General features: G+C 49.2%; 1 protein-coding gene across 1 annotated transcript; it reads left to right on the forward strand.

The window, feature by feature from the left end:
• Nucleotides 1-6,775: 6,775 nt before the first annotated feature.
• IRX3 (iroquois homeobox 3) lies at nt 6,776-10,403 on the forward strand. The gene is made up of 4 exons (XM_050311355.1): nt 6,776-7,262; nt 7,751-8,861; nt 9,383-9,449; nt 10,146-10,403. Exons 1-4 carry the CDS (start codon nt 7,041-7,043, stop codon nt 10,198-10,200), a joined length of 1,455 nt encoding a protein of 484 aa, XP_050167312.1. The 5' UTR covers nt 6,776-7,040; the 3' UTR covers nt 10,201-10,403.
• Nucleotides 10,404-23,170: the final 12,767 nt, after the last annotated feature.

Here is a 23,170-nt window from a genome sequence, read left to right on the forward strand (position 1 = left end):
CCGGCGTTATTGCAGATCCAGCCTCTTCCACCAAACAACAGATGCAGCCTCTAATGCAAATATTGCCATTTCCCTGCTGAATTAGCCTTGTCACTTAGCCCAGAAGCTGGCAGCGTTAAGCCAGCTTGCATTTTAATTTGGCCCTGAAGTTACTTATTTCATTATTGATCAAACATAATGCTGAATCAATGTTCATCTTGTTACCTGGGCCATTTCCATGTAATACAGTGATAGCACTGCCTGGAGTTACTCATTCCCATCCCAAAGTGACTTTACCATAAAATCAATGCTTGTTTGTTACTGATATAAGGCAGCATCCGTGGGATGAAGAGCGAATAAAGCAGTTACGGCACTGCGATCTGAAAGTTTGGACGGACTGTGTACGTGAATAAAGACTTTGATATTTAAATGTATTTTATCGGCATCAAAATCATCCTAGCCAGGCCGATGGGACAGAAAATCTCAGGCTGCAAGATGACGGGCTTTGATACTGTAGGTGTTGCCATTTGTAAACGCTACCTGGGACCTAATGGGGGAATCGTTTCTGTACCCAGAGTATCATTACACAGCAGATGTGGACTGCAAGCTCTTCCGGGCAGGGACTGTTTTGGAAAAATAGTAATTAATACAATAGTAATTAATGATTGTGTCACAAGATTAGACTCCGCGTAGTGTTATCTTCAGCGCAGCTGCTGCTCCTTTTCTTTGCTTGTGTTTTCCCCTCCAGCTAATAAACCCAGTTACAAATTACACGGAGCCATCCCCATCCCCGGCTCTCCCATGCGGCGGCCGGAGACTGCTGGAACACCCCACGCGAGGAATGTCCCTCTTTGCTGCCACACGGAGAGCCTCCAGAGGTGTCGTCTGAGCTGCATTTTCCACCCACGGCACCTCCAGCCGCCCTCCAAGCCCCCAGCTGGATGCACCGGGCCCCATCCCAGAGACGAGGGAAGGGAGTACCGCCGGGGAAGCTGGAGAGGCACCGTCCCACAGCGGCGGCCCCGGGGGGCGCTCAGGGCGGGGGGAGGCGTGAGCCCCCCACGGTGCCCGGCGGGGAGCGGCTCCCCGCTGCCGCAGGCTCCCCCGAGGGCATGCAAGGGAACGGAGCAGCAGGGAGGAATAATCTGGGTTTAAACCCGCTGGCAAAGCTCAAGAAACTCAGGATACCCTCGGCTCCGGTTCACAAAGGCTGCAGCCCTCCCGCAGGAGCCGCGGACATCCTCGCAGCAGCGGAGGAAGGTGGGGATGGTCCCGGCCCGACCGAGAAGCGCCAGGGCTGCGGACGAGGAAAACGTGAAAGGGAAGTTTCCCACAGTTAGGCGCATTTTGCGCTCACTCCTCCGCTTAAAAGCAACGCCGTGACCGGCCTCGCCGGAGTCACAGAGCCACGCTGACACCGGCGAGGCACACCAGCCACTCATTCCGATGGGGCGATGGAAAATCTAACCGGGCGCATAAAATATATTGGCATAAAATTAGTGAATTACACTAACAGATTGTAAATCACCTAAACGGTCAAACCACAGATATGAATCACAAATTCCTATAAAGATTAATGTTTCCTAAGATTCACGGCAATTATGCAGCTTTTGGACAAAAGCCTTCTCCCAACCTCTCATTCCCGAGAGCTGCTTTTTTTAATCTGAAGTCTTTCCAGGTTTCTGTGGGGTTTCTAATGAACGATTTGCCAAAGGAAAGGTTTTATTAACACCTCTAAAAACTATAAAGTTTAAAGGCAGGGAGAAAGGGAGCAGATCGGAAGTTGGGTAACACAATATACTGACCTACTGGCAACGGTCCGAACGCAATTCAGCAAAGCACCACAATGGGGGGACACACACACACCCCAACAAAAAACCCTCAGAGAAATGAAAGGGAAGAAAAAACACCAAGAGGCCAGCTTTGCCCCGGCGGTAACCAGGCTGTGCACAGAACTGCCCCCGCAGCCTTCGGCATCTGCTGATGGCCCCTTACCTTTGCTTACCCCCTTGTGGTACACACTGTAGCCTGGGCTACTTACAAGCGGAAGCAGGGGAACACGCCTGCGAGCAGAAAGGGGGCATTATTTCTCGAGGAAACAAGCTGGCAGGAGGTGTATGGGACTTCAGGTCTCTCAGGCACTATTTTTCCCTTCTCGCCTCTGTGCAGAACTGGAGATAATAGTTGTGGCTGCAGGTAACGGAGTCTGTTCTTATTCAATTTCCCTAAATGGCCTGAAGAGCACTTAAAAGCCCGGAGAGCTTCTGGCCAGCATTTTCTTATTAACTAATTTCACTTCGATCCTATTAAAGTGTATGCTTTCTAACCTTCAAATGAACCTCTCCCTTCTAAAACAAAGCCAATACCTTTTAATGACAGAGTAAAGCTTTTAAAAATGTTGCTACCACCTTTCCTAACATCACAGAACGCGTGGCGCATTAAGAGCCGTGGAGCACACACTGCTGCTGCAGCCCCCGACCCACCCCCCTGTGCCCTCAGCACCCAGAGCACCCCAGGAAGGCACCGAAGAGCCTTGGCGGTCCCAGCGGCCGGGAAGGGGCAGCCGAGCCAAGGGGAGCCGTGGACAGAGGGCGCTAGAAAATGGGATTGGGCAGATTTGCTTTATTTCTCTTTGGGAAAATCTCAGCAATAATGGGTTTTAAATGGATACATATATTTACCATTTCAAAAGGGTTCTGCTGTTTCCTGGTAACGCTCACCACAAATGGTAATAATAAAAGATGAAGTATTTTTTCTCACCTTAGGTCATTAGATTTACAGACAAGGTACTAAATCATTTTAGCTCCCCAAACCTTGAAGGAAAGGCGCGCACGCACTCTTGTCCCCTTCTCTTCTCCTCCCCCTTCTGAAGAAACCTGCAACGGGAACGGAGACAAAACACTCACCGAGGCTCGAAGAATGTCTCCCTTTAGTAGTTTACTACTACTAGTACTACTACTACCAATAATAATGAAGTTGACGTTGGCTGCAGAAATTGTCAGTGGCTTCGTCCCAAAGTCTTAACATGAAGGGTCATTAATTGTGTTTTCTTTCCAAATCATATGTCACTGCAATTAACAGATTCTGATCAAGAGACTCCTTTCAGATTGATTCCATATGTGATAAGGAATGTGCAGCTTGTTATCTATCTGTCGCCTTGGAATTATGGAAAAGCTTCAAACGTGTAATTTGAAGAGTCTTTTACCCAGCGCTTTGATCTTTCCCTCTATTTTTTAACTCTTGTTTTACTGCAGCCTTTCTCCTAATCCCACTTGTTTGTTTACCCCCCTTTCCCCGGTGGCTGTGCCCCGTCCCCGCGTGTGCTGCGGCACGCCGCAGCTCCTACCGCGCCCGCACCCCGGCACCCGCGGGAGTCTGCCTGAACCCGCAGCCCTGCGGGTTCTCCCGCAACTTTCAGCACGCAGCCTCCGGCTCCTCAGACGGGCACTGCGGCGAAGAAACGCCCTGGAGCCGGGGCCACCTCGGTCCCCGGAGTCGCCCATGACCTGACGGAGAGGGGCGCGGAGGGGCGTGAGAGACAGGAATAGAGACGAGGGTCACGGGGGCATCAGGGCGGGCACGATGGTGCCCACGAAGGGTGCCCGGTCCCCCAGCCCCGAAGCCGGCAGCAGACTCGGGGAAGCCCCGCGGAAGCCGGAGGGAGGTTTGATTTTAGCTCGGCGACGCAGAGAGCCGCCGGGAGAGGCGGGAGGCGAGGCCGGGAGGAGGGCGGGCGGGGTGTGTGTGTGTTTCGGGTGATAAATCAGGAGCCGCTCTCCCTGCTCTGACAGGTCCCGGCCAGGAGACACGTGTCCGGCCGGCCGAGGAGCGCTCTGCCGCCGCGGCTCCCCAGGGGCGGTGGCCGTCGGCCCCGCAGGACGGGCCGGCTCCAGCCTCCCCTTCTCATCTCCCTTTGGCTCCAGCCAGGCAACGTGTCTCCCGCTCGGCTTCGCTCTTCCCCTGCTATTTCCTCGTCAGCGGGGAACGGGCTTTGCTCCGCTCCCTGCTCGGCTCCCGTCGCCGCCTCCCGCTCGCCCTGCCCTGCCAAGCTCCTCTGCTCGCCCGGCACTCTGGCCGCCCCCAGTCCCGCGCTCGCCCCGTCCCGCAGCAGCTCTCCAGTTGCCGGAGGCATGCTGCCCTTTTCGCCGTGGGCATCGCTCCCGCACCCCCGGGAAGACGCCTCCTTTCTTGCCACCCTTCCCCACCGTTTGCTGACTTCTCCGCTTTCTTTTCCCCCCCCCATCCAAGAACGGCATCCCTACAGATTTCTCCTCCCGGTACGGCTATGCTTCCTCTCAGGTTCTTACCCATTAATAAACCATCCCTCACCCTGACCTGGATCCATTCGCACCCATAAATTTTTCTGCTCCCGTGTCTCCCTCTCGGCTGCCCACCGCCACTTAACGGCGGCAGTCCCCGGCCGCCCCCACCCCAACACCGCCCGCCACTGCCGGCGGCTCCCGCGGGGACGAACTCATATTGATTGTGCTGTTGATTAAAAATCAGAAAATAATCCCGCCAGCTTTGACACTCCGTGCCAGACGTCCAGCCACAGAAGGACGGGTCCGGTTTTGTGGGACATGCGTGTGCCCCCGTGCCCGCGCGTGGGGATCACAGCCCGACTGTCACACCAGCGTGGCGAGCACAACTGCATCAAACGGCCACCCATTTATCCCATTTTCCTTATTCGCCCCTTTTCTCTCCAAGGCAGATATTTTTAAAAGTTGCTGTTTGCACCCAAACTCTCTGCCGACCCCCTCGACATCGCACCGCACCAGCGAGTGCTGCCTGCAGAAAAGTTTAAAGCACATCAGGACGTGGCGTTCGCTGCCTGTTTTCCTTTTCAATTAAAAAGAAATAAACTTACTACTGAATTTAATATTATCTCCCTTGCATTGTACTATCAAAAGCATCAACGCTGAATAGAAGAAAATAAATTTCTCCAGCCCAGAGTTGTTTTTGCACTAGATTAGCAGATAGGAAATGCCATAAAGATGAACTTAATACGATTAGAGATGTTTCCTACAGATTTTCATATATTGATTCAGGGAATTTTAATTCTGGAGCTTGCTTTGCTATAATCCGCATTTATTACAAGCTGATACAGTTTTATTATAGCAAGCTATCAAGGTCGATTCCTTTAACTGCATAATCTGACATGAATTTCATTTTTAAAGAAATGTAGTTATAAAAATCCATACTGTGGGCGCAGTGGTTATATTGTACCTAAATCATATTTTAAAGGCAATAAATCCAGAGAGTATTTAGGAAGAGAGGGGAATATGGTTAAACGGCTCTCCTTCAGCCTCGGCTCCTCAAAAGACCTTTCAAACTTTTTGTTTTAGTTAAACACCGAGTATTTTTAAAAGTAGATTACGGTGCCAGGTTCAGGTCCCTTTTCCCCACAGGTTGTGTGAACTTTTTAGGTTCCAGCCCAGGCTCTTCCTCTGCCCGCAGCAGCGGAGCAGGGCACACCGGCTCTTGCCAAAGACGAGCTGTGATTGAACTGTATTTTAACTACTCTTAAAAGACTAAACTGCAACTCACACGCTGGTTTCAGAGAAGGAAAGGGGGATGGGGGGAGGGGGGGCCACAACAACAACAACAACAAAAAAACCAAGCCGTAATTTAAAATGTGTGGATCATAAAAAAAGCTCAAACCCTATTCTGTAATTAAACCGTATCTTGACTCCTTCCCAATAGCTCCTTACAAACCCGTGCCACTGCTCCCTTTGCAAATGTTGCACGTACCAGGTACTTCCTTCTTAGCCTTGTAGTGATTCAGAACAGAGGGAATAAGCAAAATGATCATAAATTTCCTAATTAGAGATTTCGCACCAAGACAAAAAGGTGTTAATGAGTTTAATTCCAGTGCCTGTCATTGTCCCTTTTTTCACACCACTTATTTACTAATGGCCCAGAGGGCTGCTCCCGTCTCTCCTTTGTTAAGATTTTAATTTGCCTTCTTTTCTGCCTTTGATGTAAAATTGTGACCTACAACTCTTTGAAGTCCCTTATTAGGAGGAAAATTAACTTAGCTTTTCCACTGTATCTGCGCACTGTTAGCCCAGACAAAACGTAGAGGACTCCTTAAAGATCCAGTACATTAGGAAATTTTTCAAGGTAGTTCTGGAAATGCAAATTAAAAAAAAAAAATCCAATGGACTTTTAAATCTATATTAGGAGATGTAACCCTCACCAGGGCCGGAGCGGGGGAAGAGAAGGAGGGAATATCTTAATAAAGAAAGCAAAATGAATCTGGGCAAGGAAAGGCTGTAAATTTGAAAACCCGAAAAGGGGGACTGGGGCATGGTGGTGGTGTAAGCCTTTATTTTTAAATGTCACAACTTTTCCCTGTCCCTCTCGTGTGCCTCTCACAAATGACACCCCGGCTTCCTATGCTCCGGGGGAGTGGGGTCTAAGAAAGAAATTATATCTAAATCTATCTCTATATAATTAGAATACCATGAGGCAGGGTTAAACCTTTGTAAAACACACAACTGATTGGCGATCGCTAAAACGAGATTTGAAAGCAACTCAAATAAAAGATCGCGACGTCAGTAAACAGATTTAGGAAAAAAAAAAAAAAAAAGCGGGGGGGGAAAGCAGCTAGTGACAAACCCGGAGAGAGCGAGCTCTGGGCATGAGAGAGAGAGGGAGACAGAGGGAGAGAGAGACTTAAAAGAAATAGGAGGGGCTTGTGAGAGACTAGAAATGTCAATCAGAGCCCAGAGTCCCAATAATCTCAGGCAATCTGTTAGGACCTGACCTGGGTCCACTCAGATCAATAGGAAAAGTGAGAGAAGAAAGAAGCGATCGGATCGTTTACCGCGGCGGCCGAGGACAGGAGGGAGACCGCGGCCTCCGTGCACCCCCGGCTCCCCCCTCCCCATGTCCGCCGGAGTTTGCGGGAGGCGCTGAAAGTGCGGGCGGCTGGCGAGGGCGAACGACCCGGCTCCCTCCTCCGCTCCCGGCCCTGCTACTTTCTCCCCTTTCTCTCCCTTCTTCCTCTCGTCTCCCCCCTCCTCCTCCTCCCCCCTCCCCTACCCCGCTCCCCCACCATGTCTTTCCCCCAGCTGGGCTACCAGTACATCAGGCCGCTTTACCCGGCGGAGCGCCCGGGGAGCGGCGGCTCCCGCGGTGGCGCCGAGCTGGCCCCGTCCGGGACCCTCTCCAACGTGCTCTCCTCCATGTACGGCGCGCCCTACGCGGCCGCCGCCGCCGCCCAGGGTTACGGAGCCTTCCTGCCCTACGCCGCAGAGCTGCCCATCTTCCCCCAACTGGTAAGAGGCCCCCGGGGCTCGCCGTTCGCCCCCCGGGGCGCTCGGTTCGCGCTGGGGATCGGCCCGGGGAACGCCGGGGGAGACGCCGGGAGGGCTGTCAGGGGAGAGACGGGCGCTATCGCCGCCTTGGCCCCGGAGCCGCCAGAGAGGGGCAGGGCTGGAACGGTGGCCCCGCGGCTTCCCTCCTCTCCGCCCGGGGTTTGACGGCCGCGGGGACCGGCCCCGGCCGCCGCCGGCCCCGCCGCGCATTCGCACCTGGGGACCCGGTCCTGCCCCCGGGGCACCTCCGGGCACCGGCTGCTCTGCCGGGGTGCCTGGGTCCCGGGGCCGGAGCGTGCCCGCGATCGGGGCCGAGGCGCTCGGCGGTGGGGGAGGCAGCGCGGCCCGCCGGTGCCGCCGGGCGCTGCTCCCGGTAACGGCGGCAGGACGGAGCGGCCCCGGGCCCGGAGCGCCGTCTCAGCCGGGCCGCCCCTTCCCTCTCGCTGCAGGGCGCCCAGTACGAGCTGAAGGAGAGCCCGGGGGTGCAGCACGCCGCCTTTCCCCCCCACCACCCCGCCTTCTACCCCTACGGGCAGTACCAGTTCGGGGACCCTTCGCGGCCCAAGAACGCCACCCGCGAGAGCACCAGTACCCTCAAGGCCTGGCTCAACGAGCACCGGAAAAACCCCTACCCCACCAAGGGCGAGAAGATCATGCTGGCCATCATCACCAAAATGACCCTCACTCAGGTCTCCACCTGGTTCGCCAACGCGCGGCGGCGGCTCAAGAAGGAAAACAAAATGACCTGGGCCCCCCGCAGCAGGACGGACGAGGAGGGCAACTCCTACGGCAGCGACCACGAGGGGGAAGAGGACAAGAGGGAGGACGAGGAGGAGATCGACCTGGAGAACATCGACACCGAGAATATCGAGAGCAACAAGGACGAGCTCGAGGACGATCTGCAGGACGCCGACCTCTTGCACTCTGACTCCAAGACGGACTCGGAAGGATCCGAGGGCTTCGAGGACCTGCCCGGCTCCGAGGAGCGCTACGGCAAGGCCGCTGAGGGGGAGCCGCACCACCTCCGCCACCACCACCTGCACCACCATCACCATCATCACCACCACCACAAGTGCGAGCTGCCCACCACCGCCGCACCCGTCGGTCCGGAGCCCCTCAAGCCGCCTCTCCCGCCGCCGCCGCCGCCCCATCTCTCGCCCCCCTCCTCTGCCTCCTCCTCCGCCGCCTCCTCCCCGACGGACGGCGCTTTGGCCGGCGCCCTGCCGAAGCCAAAGATCTGGTCGCTGGCCGAGACGGCTACCAGCCCTGACAACCCCCGCAAGTCTCCTGGCGGCGGCTCTCCGCCGGCGGCCGCCCCCCAGCCGCTGCCGCTGCCCACCCCGCCGCCCCACAGACTCGTCTCCTCCTGCCCCCTGGGCAAGTTCCCCAACTGGACCAACCGCGCCTTCCCGGCCCACCACCACCACCACCCCCCGCACCCGTTGGCCTTACTGAACACTCCCCACCTGCTGGGGCTGGGGGCCGCCTCCGCCGCGCCCCCCGCCGCCGCCTTCCCGCGGCCCGCGGACCAGGTGCAGAGCGCGGAGCCCGTCGGAGCAGGTGACCGCTGAGGGACGCGGCGGGGACGGGACGGGACGGCCGCTACCGCGGGGGGCTCGGCGGCGCGGAGCGGTGCGGGAGGCCCCGCGGGGCCGTGTGGCTGGGTCCGCGGCGGGGGGCGCCGGCCCCGAGCGGTTCTCACGGTGTCCCCGGCCCTGCTCGACGTGGGGCAGCCGTCGGGGCGCAGGTGGCGACGGGCGGGCGGCCGCGGGGGCCCCGGGGGAGGAGGCGGGGGTCTCCTGGCCAGTGTAGCCTCGATCCCCGAGAATTACCTTCCCCCAACGGAGATCATTTTTTGTTGCTGTTGTCGTTGCTTTTGCGGGAAGGACCCGACAGTCAGGTCAGGCTCGCTCGGGGCTCGGTGTGTTTTCTCTGACGGTTACCCCTGCAGCAGAGCAGTCGTTGTGTCGTAGTTGCAACTCGCTGAGAAAAGATCTTGAATCTCAAGGCTTATTCAAGGATGGGAGGAATAAAACGGGGGCTATAAAGGAACACTTTTTTTTTTCCCCTTCTCTTTTTAGATCGATCTAGTGCCTTGGAAGTAGAGAAAAAGTTACTAAAGACAGCTTTCCAGCCAGTGCAGAGGCGGTAAGAGATGGCTCCCTCCGTCTCCTCGGGATGTATGGAGGCAGTTGTAAATGGTTAGCTTATTTTCTCCGCTTCTTTAGTTCCCTTTCCAGGGCGGTTTCTTGTTCTTCCTCTGCGTGCGTGGTGGGTTATTCTGATTATATATTTTCTTTGCTGTTCTCCGTTCTGGCCCTCGGGAGCGGTTCCCGCGGGCAGGCCGAGCCGCGCTCGGGGGCAGCGGGGCCGCCCTGCTGCGGTGCCCGGGTGCGGGTCTCCCCTGGCCGGGAGCGCATCCCCGAGCCCCCCGCAGCGCGGATCGCCACGCGCCGCTGTCGCTTGGCCGTGGGGAGAGACACCCCGGAGCAGAAAACAGCAAATTTAAGTAAAAAAAAAAAAATTAGAACAAAAAACCCCCACCCAACGTATGAAAGCTGAAGAGGCTGAGCCTTGCCGGCTTTGGCATAGCAGTCAGTCAATTTCAATGAGAAACCAATTACTCTTTTGATTGATTGATTGAAACCACCGGGATCGGGCCCGCGGTGTTTTCGTGGCTAAATACATTTAACATAAGTCACTCTGAAAACTTTTTATATTTATAGATCTATTAAAAAAACAACAACAACAAAACCAGAGCTACCTGCAGTTAAAAATATTATGACAGCCCAAGCTGACTAGAAATCCTATTAAATTTTTTTTTCTGTGTCATTTTTTTTCCAGGCCCCAGAACCAACTTGACGCCGCTATGGTTCTATCGGCGCTCTCATCATCATAGTTAATTTTTTATTGTTGTTGTAATGATTGTAAAAAAATCTCTGTATAGTTACAACTTGTAAGCATGTCCGTATATTAAAACTAAAAAGGAAAAAAAATACCCGCTTCTGTACTATCACCTGGGTTAGCTGAGTCGTGAGGTTTCTTCGGAAGTCCAGTGAGAATTAGGTGTTTCCTTTTTTTTTTTTTTGTTTTGTTGTTGTTGTTTGGGTTTTTGTTTTTTATTTTGTACATACCGTAAAAAAAAAATGTACATACGTGTGAACCAAATTGTACAAGAAAGTATATATTTTTGGCTAATAAATAAACTGTTGCCACTTTGACTACACTTCTCGTTTCCCCCGCCTCTGGAGTTGTTTTCCTCCTCGAGTCCCGCCTCCCCTCCTCCTCCCTTCCCCCCCTCCTCCCACCTTCCCGCGCCGGTCACTGTTCTCCCGCGGCATCCGGGCGCGGTTCATCCTCGGGCGGAGCGGTGTCCGCGGTGCCCGGGCCGGGCCGGGCCCTTCCCGCGGCGGCCGCGCCGATCGCTGGAGCCGCAGCGCCCCCTGCAGGCGGTGGCGGGGCGTGCGCGGCCCCGCGGGCGGGTGCGGGGCAGCGCCCGTCCCAGGGAAGCGGGAGATGGCGCCGGGGGGGGCAGCGGGGTGGGAGGGGCAGCGGGCAGATGATCCGTGGACCCCGAGGGCAGTATGAGGGGTGCCGATATTGACCCTTTCCACGGCGCTCCCGTGGAGGGGGGCTGGGGGGTTAATTGGAAGGAAGCTTCGGGGGTCGGTGGTGTGGCCACGGGTCGGCAGCGCAGCTGGGTTATTTCTGCCCCCACCTCTCCCCGCCTACCCTCCTGCTTTCGCGAATCCCAAGGGTCACTTTTGGGGTGCTCCCCACGAGTAGTCTGTGCTGCTGAGCGGGGAGCGGGCCTGGGGCTGCCCAGGGCGGCGGGGCCAGGGCATCCCACCCCACCGGGAGTTGGCATTTGGGTGAGAGGTACCGGCCAGGATGGGGGCACCGGGCAGCGAGGCGGGGCGGTGGACGCACCCCGTCAGGGAGCCCCGCTCCTCTCCGGACGGACGGGCTGCGCTCCCCGGGCCGGGAGGGATCGGCTGCACCTCCGCCCGCATCGCCCCGGGAGCTGCCGCGCCCGCTGCGCCCGGAGCCGAGCCGCCGCTTCCAAAACTTGTAGCTTCGTTTCCTCTTCGAAGTGCAGGAAATCGGCCCGATCCGCAAGAGGTCCTCTCCCGCTCGAAATCCATCCCAAGGGGAGTGTTGGTGGGAGGGCAAGGGCTGTTGCCCTCTCCCTTCCCCATGTACCATCAGCAGCCGGTGCCCGCGGATGGCCTTGATCATCCCCCCGGCTGAGGGGGCAACTCGGGCAGGTAGAGCTCACTGGCCGATTCCCTCTTGCTTTTGTTCCCAGCTCTTCCTTCTCTGCCGGGAAGGGGGGGGAGGGATGTGTCCCCTACCTGTACTGTCCTTACAGTCCTGGAAACGGCGTAATTACAGTGGTGGTGATTACACAGCTGGTCCTTTTCTCGTTTTGGTGACAGACCCTGTAGAGGGGGGAGGGTGCTCGGAGCCCAGGAAGCAGGAGTTAAAATGAAGTTAAAGTACAAACAGAAGCACATAGCTGACATGCTTCAAGTTTAGACAGTACAAGATATGCAAATGCGCAGGGCTGTGTGGTATTGACATTTTGAGGTCATAGTGATAGGAATGTATTATTTATAGGATCGGGTTGCACTAGGCCGATAAACTACATTTTAAATCCTAGGCGTTTGTAAGTGATAAGATTTATATATATGTTTACACTATATATGTGTGTGTGTATATACATACATTTTGTATAATGTTTTAATGTTTCACGATTAATATTCTTCCTGGCCGGCATTATGATGGGGACCCCCCTTGCCTGGTGCCCACTTCCCTGGCTTTTGGTAGCAATAGCTGGGAGCAAAGGAGGACGGGGAAGGGACCTGCAGAGTTTGCAGCAGTGTTGTGATTTCTGCTTCCCCCCCTCCCCACCCCCCGTGTCCCCTTCCTTTCCCCATATGTCCTTTCTGGCCACAGCTCACTCTAGAAACTGCATTTGCCTCTTTGCAGCCCCGTGCAGCTCTGTCTTTCCACCAGGAACTGTTCCCACTCTTTTCCTCCGACAGACTCCTGAAATGGGGGAATCTCTGTGGGTGGGGAGTTAGAAAACAGATCGTTTCTCATGTAAATTTTACCCAGTCTCACTGCACTTTGTATTACACTTTTTCCTTAGCCAATTCTTGATGAGAAAAAAAAAAAAAGGAAAAAAAGAAAGATTAATGGCATCTAAAATGGGAGGGGTAGGGGGAGAAAAAGCTAGAGGCAAATTTCCACATCCCCTTCCTCTGGGCATCCTGGTGAGTTTTCCATAGAAACTTTCACACAGTGGCCAGACAGATGCTTAAAGGGGATGGAAGAAAATAATGAGACCATGATGGGAAAACAATTACATCCCCAGCTTTTTACCTCCATTAAAGGCTCCTTTGCCTTTACACAGAGCCCCTTAGCTCCCTGTCCCTGCAGAGCCCTCTCCCTTCACTCTGACCGCGGGGATGCTCCTTCAGCAGCAGCGTGGCTGCCATGGGAAATCCACCCCTTTGGCTTCTGGAAGTGAGAACTTGGTTTCCCCGCGGGGGCAAAGCAGCCTTTGTGCCTGCCTGGCTGCCTACCCTAATGTGGAGAAAATTCCCATTAATTTTGTGAGGAAATATTTTGTTATGCGTGTTTCAACAAAACATTAAAAATCCTACGCATATTTTTTTTTTCAGAAATCCCTCTCTCAGCTTGACAGCCTCGCTGGAGCCCCAGCCAGGCCTGCCTGAGACGGCACAGAGAGGCCTCCCTCTCCCTCTCTGTTGGCTGCTCTTTTCCTGTCTAATCAATTATCTCCCTAGCTAGTCCTTCTCAAAGGTGAGAGCTCATTATGCATATTCATAAATCACAGCTCCCAGACCTGACACTGATTGATGTAATCATCTCCCGCTCGCTCCCTGTCTGCACGGGGCCGGCCCGAGGAAGCGTCGGCGAGGAGGAGGAGGCAGGAGAGGCAGGAGAAAGAGACTTCCAACTTGTCAGACCCAGTTCTGGTGGGAGCGGCCGGCCGGGCGTAGCGGGCCGTGTCAGGCTCCCCATTCACCGCAGCCAAAGTGCCCATCACGGCGCGGGATAAGACAGGAGAAAGCCCCGTGAGCTGGGAAACAGCAGCGAGCTGCCTCCAGTGCAGCTGGCTGTTAGCAGACAAAAATCACAAGAGTAATGAAAAGATCCAGCACAGTTTTCACGATCAGGCATCAGACCATTCATTAAAATACCCTTCCAAATCTTCCATGTTGGCTGATGCACTTGCTGTTATTTTTCTTAGATAGTTAAAGCTGGTTTATTCCTGTAAGAACAGATGTGTGCTGTCTGGATTCTGATCATATGTATTTACATATGTGATATACCAAATAGCTTCAGTACCATCTCTGCAGCTGTTCTCAGTGGCTATACTGTCAAAAAAAGAAACAAAAGAAACAAAAAAAGAACTTGTGAACTATCTAAGTTGCTGCTGCAAGGGTTTGGGAGCAAAAGGGCTCCTCCACGCTGATATACCAGTTTTCCAGATAGGAACATATATATCTTAGCTATGACTGGTTTCCCAATGCCTGCTTCAGCATGGCAGCATTCAAGATGCTGTTCAGATTATGTGGTTTACCTGTATGGTTAATATTTACACTTTTAAAATACCTATTTGTATCACTTTGATCAGAACCATCAGTGTACTAAAGTAATAATACAAAAAATATATGCCCTGGTAATCATAACAAGATACAAATCAAAGGGAGCCCTAATCAAGTACTTTTGAGAGTGTTATCTTCCTTGTTAACGAATGGTAATAAGAAAATTAAGGCTTATAGCTTGCTAGCGTTTTATCTAAGAAAACCAATAAAGATATCAGATGTTCTTTGTTTTATATGTTTGAATGTAAAGCAGAATAATGAAGAACATGTACCTTCTAAGGCTTCATTTGCTTTATGGGCGTTAACCCTTTAGGATGCCAGTGAAATTCTGAATTTGCAGAATGAAGTCAAGCCTGTGCTGCCACCCAGGGTTTCGAGGCCCAGCTTTGCTGCAGTCAAGACAACATCTTTTTTTATTAAATGCTGAAATTGGAACAAAGCAACAATGGCCGCTTGCTAGCTGTGCATGTCCAACAGGCCTCTTTACTATTCAGCAAATGGAAGATATTAAACAACATTTTGCTTAAAGGTACACTGAGGCCATTTCCATTAGGACATGGTGTCATTCATTTATTCACATGTTAAGTGGATGTCCTTGTGGCTAATGAGTAATAATCAACAGTGACTCCACTTTATTCCTTTGCTCCCAGCAATGTTAAATACTCTGATGGAGTCTCTTTGCTGACACACTAGAGAATATGGTTAAAAAGTGCTAAAGGACATTTTCAGCATAGAGCAGCCACATACACACATGCTGGAAATAGCACTTTTATTACAGTCTATTCTATTAGGCTTTGTTCCTGTTTAAGGCATGGCACTTGGAAACTGCTGATATTTATTTGAAGGTACTTTACACCTTAAAAGCTGGAAACTCTTTCAATTTGAGAGTCAATGTGATTATTGCTGGGAGATGAGCTCTCATCCAGCTGGTTTCTGAAAAAAAAATAATCAAACTGCACCTTAAAGTAACTCTAGATTCTGTACATTACTTCAGATAAATGTTTAGTGGAGGAGTGATTCAGAAAAAAACATTTCCTGCAAAAAAATCTAGCTTGACATTTATTTTATAAAATAAAGTAACTCCCCTACTAGCTAACTAATTAATTTTATTACATCAACCGCAACAGCTAAGTAGGCTAATAAACTATATTAATCTATATTTTTTCCTTTACATGATTGCTTACACTGGAGTCTGCAGCTTGGTTGTCTCCTATGTCAATTCCTAAAGTTTGAAAGGTATAAATGAATCATTCTTGGTCCTGATTAAGCTTAAGTTAGAAATAAAATATGTCAATCAATCTGGTTGGAAATGTTCCTGCTGTCTAAGTTGGTTATGCAAAACACTCTAAGGTGTGTAGGCATGCTCAATTAGGCCAAGGGATCTGATGGCACTCCTAGCCATAAATGTGTGTCACTTGGATTCCTCATTATTTTTAGCAGTGGTGAAAATGCATGTCAGTAGGCCAGCTAGCCAGGCTAGAATAAAATTACTCACTGGGTATGCATAAACCTGAGGTTTTAATGCATTAATATTATATTTATTTTCAAGGAAAACTGAAAAGAAAATCTCTCTCTCTCAAATATATGACTCACTCTATTGGATTTCTCAGCGATCATTAGTATAATTCACACTGGACTTTGCAATACTCAGGATACCTTAGCAGTAAAATTTAAGTGCCTAAAAACATAGATGTAATGTGAAATTAGATACAAGGAGTAAAACATTGATTTTCTCTGTTGCAGTCTAACTTGCTTCCAAGAAAGATAAAGCTTCACTAGGAGATTAGACCAGCCCTATTCCAAAATAATTTAATGAAAAAGGACACTTGAGATGGCTGTTGAACAGCGGCACCAGTGCTGGTCTTCTCAGATAGAGACTTTTGCAAGTGATTCCTACAGAGGACGATGCCAGAAATGTATGCTTGATAGAAAGATTTCCTCTAGTGTGCTAAATCAGAGCCTGATACTAAAAGAAATGCAATTCTGTGCAATTCCAGGGAAAAAAATTCCCAGAAAAGCAAATTTTAGTGCCCATGTCTGCCCTCCTGGCCTCTGGTATACTTACTGAGATTACCTGAATTGGCTAAGTGACCAGGGTTAAATCCTCTGGTTTTAGACTTTCCAGTGCTGGTACTTTGAACCACACTGAGACCTTGGGTTTGGGCACAAGAAACGGAACAAGAAACCAGCTAAACAGAACAGTCCAGCCTTGTTTTGTTATGCGAAACCCCCAACCAACCAAACCTAAATTGAGGGAACCGGTAAACTAAAAACAAAACATTGCTTCCCAGAACCATAGGCAGGACTAATACCACAGGTAAGGCTGGGGCTTCTTAAACAGTGTCCTTAAATGTGGTGTTAAAGATGGCAGTGTCCCTTTACGAACAGCACCACGCCGCTAATATTTTCTTTACTGCCAATAAAACGCAATTAAATCTCATGAATTAATATATTCACTTCAGGAAGAATTCCCATTCTTTTCTTCAGATATCAAAATGGAGCCATCATCAGTCAGTTAGTTAAATAGGGGAATCCGGAGAGTAAGTAAATGGAAGAGCTTTCAAATGCAGGGCTGAAAATGCCCAATGAATGTGTAGGGGGCTTCAATAAAAAGATTTTGACTTGTGTTTTCACCCCTTTCCCACTTTGCTCATTGTTTACTGACACTGCTATGGACACAGTATTCAGTCCCTGCCCGCCCCAGCCCTGGGATGTAAAAATGTCATCTCTATTGTGCTGCCGGGCTCGCTTTGATGCTGCCGCAGCCCTTTGTATGCCCTTCTCAATCCCTTTATAAGGCTGTCCTGATTGTCCATACTGAACATCACCACAAAAGCTTGTCTTATTGAGAAAATAAAAAAGTCAGAGAGGGGCCAAATGACGGGAGATTGGGCCTTTGCAGTAAAAGATCTACTATTCACATTCAGCAGTCATTTTTTCATCAAGGAATTACAAAGTTGGAACTGTGACTGTGCCAGCAAAGCCATTTTAGACACTTTCTTATTAAATTTTTATTTATAATTACCTTTATAATCACTTTTTTTTTTTTTTAAATAGATTGTGTACTACTGAGGACAAACACTAAATCCTAGAAGCACTTACGGGGGGTACTTTCGCCTTTCCAAAATAAAACTCCTGCGTAACTCTCACGTGCATGTTTCATCTAGGAAGTTTAGACAGATTGTATGGAAATTCAACTACATATGTACTACAAAAAGGGCTTCTTGTGATAATAAAACAAGTCAGAAACAGACCACATCTACCCGTCCTATGTAGGAGTACACATATTTGCAACGAAGAACCTGAGACTGAGGGTTTAAATTGTCAGTCTGAAAAACCTCTACCAGTTGTTCTTCCACCTAATGCTATCCTGACTTGTACCAAGTGTCTGTGGGCAGGATGGAGACAAAGGCTGGATAAGGTCTTATTCTTTGGGAATAGGCTATCGGAATGGGAGGACGGTGATTTCATGGCTTTTGTTACTGAGGTTAGGGACTGAATTCTCTCACTGAATTAGAATAGTAACAAGTGGGACTGGGGATCTCTGGGGCTTTTGTAGTGCACTCATCTGAGAGATTGCGCTTTTCTCAGCCCTTCAGATTTATTTTGCCAAAGTTACAGGGCAATTATGGAAATGCGCCCTTTGAAGCTGGGCCGATTTCTCTTTATTTTCTCTCCCCCCCTGCCCAAAGTAAAGCCTCCCTCGCCTCCTTTCTTCACCGAGTTGACAGTCATTAGGCAGCGGGGTTTCGAGTGGCCATTCAAATATTCTTTTGAATAGTGAGAGAAAATTTTAATAAATATGTGCTAAAAAATAGACCTTGAAACCTTTCGGGAAGTGCGAAATAACAGCAAGGTAACAACACCCTGGAAAATAGGCTCTGTGTGCGTGAGGTGCTGGGACATGAAACGCTTCCCTTGAAAAGCTCTCAGTGGGCTGGGACTGGGGCCGGCCAGTGGCACACAGGGTGTTTGGCCAAGTGACCACCTGGGTGCTCCTGCCTTGCCACGCCGGCACAGTTGGCAGCTCTGTGCTCCTCGTCCCTCACATCTCCCTGACGAGAGGCCCAGGACAAACAGAATTGTACTTTCACACCTTTGTACATTATTTATCATTGGAGTTTGGAATCTTGATGCCACATGAGAACGAAGAAGACATACTTCTTACCTTGCTATACTAACTTTAAGTAAATATGTCTGAAACCAGATGGTGAGACCTGGAGCTGAGCAGGCTGTGACCAGGACTGCTTTTTACCCAGAAACTCAGTTCTGTACATCTCTGGTCACTCTCTACTCCATTTCTTTATTTGTATCAGACTACTTTTCCCTTTTAAGATAAACTGGTGTTTTTCTGAGCCATTTAACAAATGTTATGGGACAAATGGGACAAATGGGACTTGATGTAAGAGGAGGGAGATACTATTGGTGTCCCTGAAAGTTACATGCACTTACAGAGGGCCTGGACTGAAATGTGGACCTTCCATCATCACCAACACATGGTAGGAATATTAAGGCTTCTTGTCCAAGTTTTGTAATTGAGGTGCAAAAATCATTTTTGCTCTCTGTAGAGTTTATGAGTGATCCTTGGACCACATATTCAGCACTATGGAATTTAAGAGATTTGTGTTTTCTGGATGTTAGGGCTTGCAAATTTTGGAGCAGAACATTTCTCTTAATTGTGAATATGTTCAAAAAAAGAAAACCCAGCTCAGGTCTCTTCAGAAGTGTGCTTGCAATAAAGTAATACTGATATTTTCCATCATGGATGCAGAAGGTTGAATGTCACACCTGTAGCGTGCAGCACTGCATGCAGAGGTCTCAGTAAACAATTTCCATGTGAGCTGGGCTCAGTGGAGTTGCAGTAGCTACCTCAAGAATACCACCACCTCCCCAATCTTCTCCTCATCCGTCTCCCCTAGAGTTCCATTTCACACATCCAAATTTCTTCCCCAGCCTCACACAAGTGCTGAGGAGTCCCTCCTATTCCTCTGTACTTTCCCTCAGTCTGGGATCATCTTAATTTTTTCTGGAACTCATCCTACTCCTAGGGTGAGTTCCAAATCTGCCCAGACTGGATCATTGTTTAAAAGCCCTCCAGGAGCTTTGGGGTGTCAGATTCACTTCAATGTGCAGTTAGGTCTGGAATTATCCATTTTGTTTGTAATAAAGAGAGGAGGACTTGGGAGATACAGATCTAGATTCAGATTTGGGTACAAAACCTTAAAATGAGTTTAGGTTCTGATGTCCTGATCTACTCCGAGAACATTTCTAATCTTAAAAAGTCAGGTTAAGAAAAGACAAACTTGCTAACAATATTAAGAAGCTCTCCCATACAGAGTGGGGAGATGACCTCTGAAAAGTGACCATGTCTTGCTAAAGAAATCATCTAGGGAAATTAATGCAATCCTTCCATTTCTGCCTTTGATGATTTGTATTTACTTATTTATTTTAAAATCTAGATCAAAACCAAACAGCACACTTACTTTTGAGCCTCAAGCTTGTCACAGATGCTGCAAACGATCAGCTGGCAGCCTACAAGCCTGATATACCTCCAAGCCACGGGCTGAGCTTGCCCCACTCAGCCCTTTTCCTGCAGGAGATGCAGGATAGCTGCTTGAGCAGCACAACCTGCCCTTCGACCTCTCTATCCTTGCTGCCCTGGACAGCCAGGCACCCAGATCCAAGGCCACACAGTCCCTGTGGGAGGAGACATGTCTCCACACAACCTTCAGGTGCCTCCTTGTCCCACAGTAGAGGACAGTTTCCTGGGTCTCTGTTGTAGTAAGTAGTTGCCATGTGCATCTCCCCTGAAAAATGTCACAGTGTGACATGATGCATGGGCTCCTCACAGACTCTGGCTTTCTACAGTTTAAGGCTTTAAACACCACCAATAATTAAAAAGACTTTGAATCTTACTTGCTGATGCGGCTTGCTGAGCGCAGGGTTCGCCAGCTTCCCCAGGTGAGGGCCCTTGAGCAGTCAGGCTTCCCCTCTCCGGCAGCTCCAGCCTGCAGGTGGTTTGGGGCAACACCTTGTACTAATCTGGCCTTAAGGACACAGAGACATAGATCACCATGACGAAGTCTCTGCCTGGAGGAAAAGGTCACAGATTTTGAATACTTTAGATATTTTGTAAGTCACTTCTGAAGATTGCAGAGAAAATGGGTTTCTATGTTCAGAGCTGTCAGAAACGACCCTCAGGATGCAACGCTTCTCTGCATGCTTGGGTCAAAGCCCACAAACAGGTAGGGCAGTCAGCACCAGGGTGAGATCTTCCAGATGCCTTGTCTTACAGGGAATAATTCTGGCTCACCTGGGCTGAGTTTTAACCACTGGGCTTTGTATTTACTGTGCAGCGCAAGCAAAACAGCAGGTCAGAGTTATGACTGTCGGTGTCTCAAAGGTTTAGAAATAGAGGAATGGGCATTATAAATTATAATGATACAGTCATTTATGGTACAAGGGACAATGCCTCCCTACTACTTTTACAAATAGACTTTAGATATGGGTGTCTACCATTTGACTGTCAGTGGGAAGTGTATATCTCATAAGGCTCTGACCTGGTTATCCTCTAACCCTGAGCAATTAATCACCAGCATTTAACAGGGAGTAGCTGTGTAGAACAGTGGTTGGTGTCCAGCCTGTTCAAAATAATGATTTCACCTTTTCTACAACTACCAGACTTATAACTTCCCTCAGTGTAGGACCACTGCTTTTCTTTGGAACAAGAACTGGCACAAAATCAACCTCCCTCTGAATGGTAATCCACCAATTCCAATCTCTAAAAAAAAAAAACCACCAAAAAAACCACCCAACCAACAAACAAGAAATGAAACAAAAATAAAAGCATCCCTAAAGCAGGGAAGCTCATGCAGTAAAGTCACCTATCACCAAGGTCTCGGTTATCAGCTGAGCTGCTGCAAGCAGGAGCAGAGGAGAACAGAAAGGATCATAATTCCCCTTCTACCTGGGTTAATTGTGTTTCTTGTGCCTGTGTCTACAAGAGGGGACCAGGAAAGGACCAAAATCTGCTATCCTGTCGCACTGGTGGGGATGGCTGGGGACTTTCCCACTGTTTCAGCTGTAAGCAAGAGGAATGGTTTTGTCTGCAGCAGGCTAGAGCAAAGTTGGAGTAAGGTAGTGAAGAATCAGGCCTCATTGATTCTTTGTAGTACTGGAGCATTGTTTTGAAGTGCAATAAAAATACAGGTGGCGGAGGAGATAATGCACGGTACTGTTCCTCTGGGACACTTGGGGAGACGGTAAGGAATTCCAAAATGCGGAGTGTGGGGGTTTTTTCTAGCATTGATCACAAACACTAGTTCAAGAAAACACCCAGAAGTAGTAAATATGCAAATTTGTTATGAAAGAAGAACCTACAAGTACCCGCTATGTTAGAGAATTTGTTTAAGGATATTTGATCCTCATGCAGAGTTTATCAGATTACAGTTTAATTTGCACATTCAGGGCTATTTAGTTTGGTTTGGGATTTTTTTTTTTTTTTTAAGGGGGTTTCCCTTTTAAAAAACTTTTCTTTCTCTTCTGCTCCAATACTGGAGGTATCTGCCAAGATACAAGAAGTGTGTTTACAGTGTAATATAAATCTGGGTTGGAGAATACCAATTTCATATAAATTAGATGGCAAAGTACTGTTCCGCTATTTTGTTGTCTAAATTATATGGAAATTGGTCTTATGCAAGGAGTAAGTCCTCACAGAACAGGGCCCTTAGGCTTTTGGTTTAATTATCATAAGCTTCCATTTAATTAAACTTATTAAATGGTTTGGTGTAAAAGCAGACTATCATTTTGCAGAAGCTTTCTGGAAGAGAAAAGTATTTATGCCCTAGCTGCTTGGGAAGGAAACAGCACTTTCCTTCAGAGATGCTTCCCCCAGTATAAGAGTGAGGGTCACCTGGGCCATCCTGCCAGGCACCTTCAAACTCTTTGTACCCAGAGGCATTTCAACCTGTTCCTTGCTACAGAGCCAGCAAGTTCTGTTTGTCCTGCAGCTGATATTTCAGTTTACAAGCTAGAAATTATAGGACAGTGTTGGCATAAGAAGAAGCAGATGTAAATGAGCCAGAATACCTGGGAACCAAAAGAAAGTACTAAACCATCAGAACAAGGAGGTTTTGTGACAGAACGAATCCCCAAACCATCCAACCAAAAAACCCAACCCAAACCCAAAACAGGACCTTATTTGCTTTCATCAGATCAGCTCAACAGATTAGTTTGGGGCATTACACGATGTGGTGCCTGTGTGAACAGGAGATGGGACTCCATAACTGAGGAAGCCTCCTCCAGTTTTTGTTCATAGGTAACCCTTTTGTGGGGCTTTACTGTAATGAAAATATGTACCTAATGGGATTCACCCCAAATGTGCTGACATCCTTCATATGCAACCATTATCCAAGGGGTATAACAATTTAGCAGGAGAGACCTTATCTGAGACATAGATACCATAAAAATCCTTGTTCTGATGTATTTGACTCTCAGTGACTTCCTACACAATCCTGGCTTTATTTATCGAGTCTATAACACAGACACTGGCATTGCTGGCTTCTGGGAAATGTTACATCTCTTATTTTATTTGAAAAAACATTAAAGTTTGTTTGGGTTGAAAAAATATACTTATTGATACTGCTTCTCCAAATACAATATTGTGGAATAGCACTATGTGTTAATAGTTGGGGTACTGTGCACTGACTCTTTTGAGGGAATAATTAAAAGAACATGTGAAATTGAGGTGCTTCTTCAGCAACATGTAAGAAGCTGATTAAGAAGAGGAAAGAAGGCCACTGTGTGTCAGGGACCTAATAAATATATTTAAGGACAAATAGGTAGGAAAAGAAAGTACACATTACTAATGTTGATAGAAAGCCTTAACTGCCTAATGAATTTCAGAAATTGGTTGAGAATAGTTAATCTGTGTGATAACATGACCCTCAGGGTTAGTTAGATCTGTGAATTCTTATCCCCTTGGGGACTTAGCAAGTTTCCAGAGATTCACTGCAAATCCTTACAAGGAGAAGGCATTGACAATTGGAAGATTTCATGCAAGTTTTGCTTCTGAATGCTCATGTTACACAAACCCAAATCTACTGAGATGATGGCAGTGAGTGGAACTCAGTACTAGCCACAGTGTTAATTTAAATTTTCACTTTCTAATATACAATCATGCATACTTGGATTTATTATGGGATCACATATAACTCTAGATGAAAGGAA

Source organism: Myiozetetes cayanensis, unplaced genomic scaffold (genome assembly GCF_022539395.1).
Source record: "Myiozetetes cayanensis isolate MyiCay16 unplaced genomic scaffold, myiCay2020 scf16, whole genome shotgun sequence".
NCBI lineage: Eukaryota > Metazoa > Chordata > Aves > Passeriformes > Tyrannidae > Myiozetetes > Myiozetetes cayanensis.

Excerpts from the sequence above, each read along its gene's own strand:
- IRX3 (XM_050311355.1), top strand. The coding sequence starts at position 7,041 with ATGTCTTTCCCCCAGCTGGGCTACCAGTACATCAGGCCGCTTTACCCG. Across the intron at positions 8,862-9,382 it reads CGCGGAGCCCGTCGGAGCAG|ATCGATCTAGTGCCTTGGAA; the intron begins GTGACCGCTGAG and ends TTCTCTTTTTAG. Across the intron at positions 9,450-10,145 it reads TTCCAGCCAGTGCAGAGGCG|GCCCCAGAACCAACTTGACG; the intron begins GTAAGAGATGGC and ends TTTTTTTTCCAG.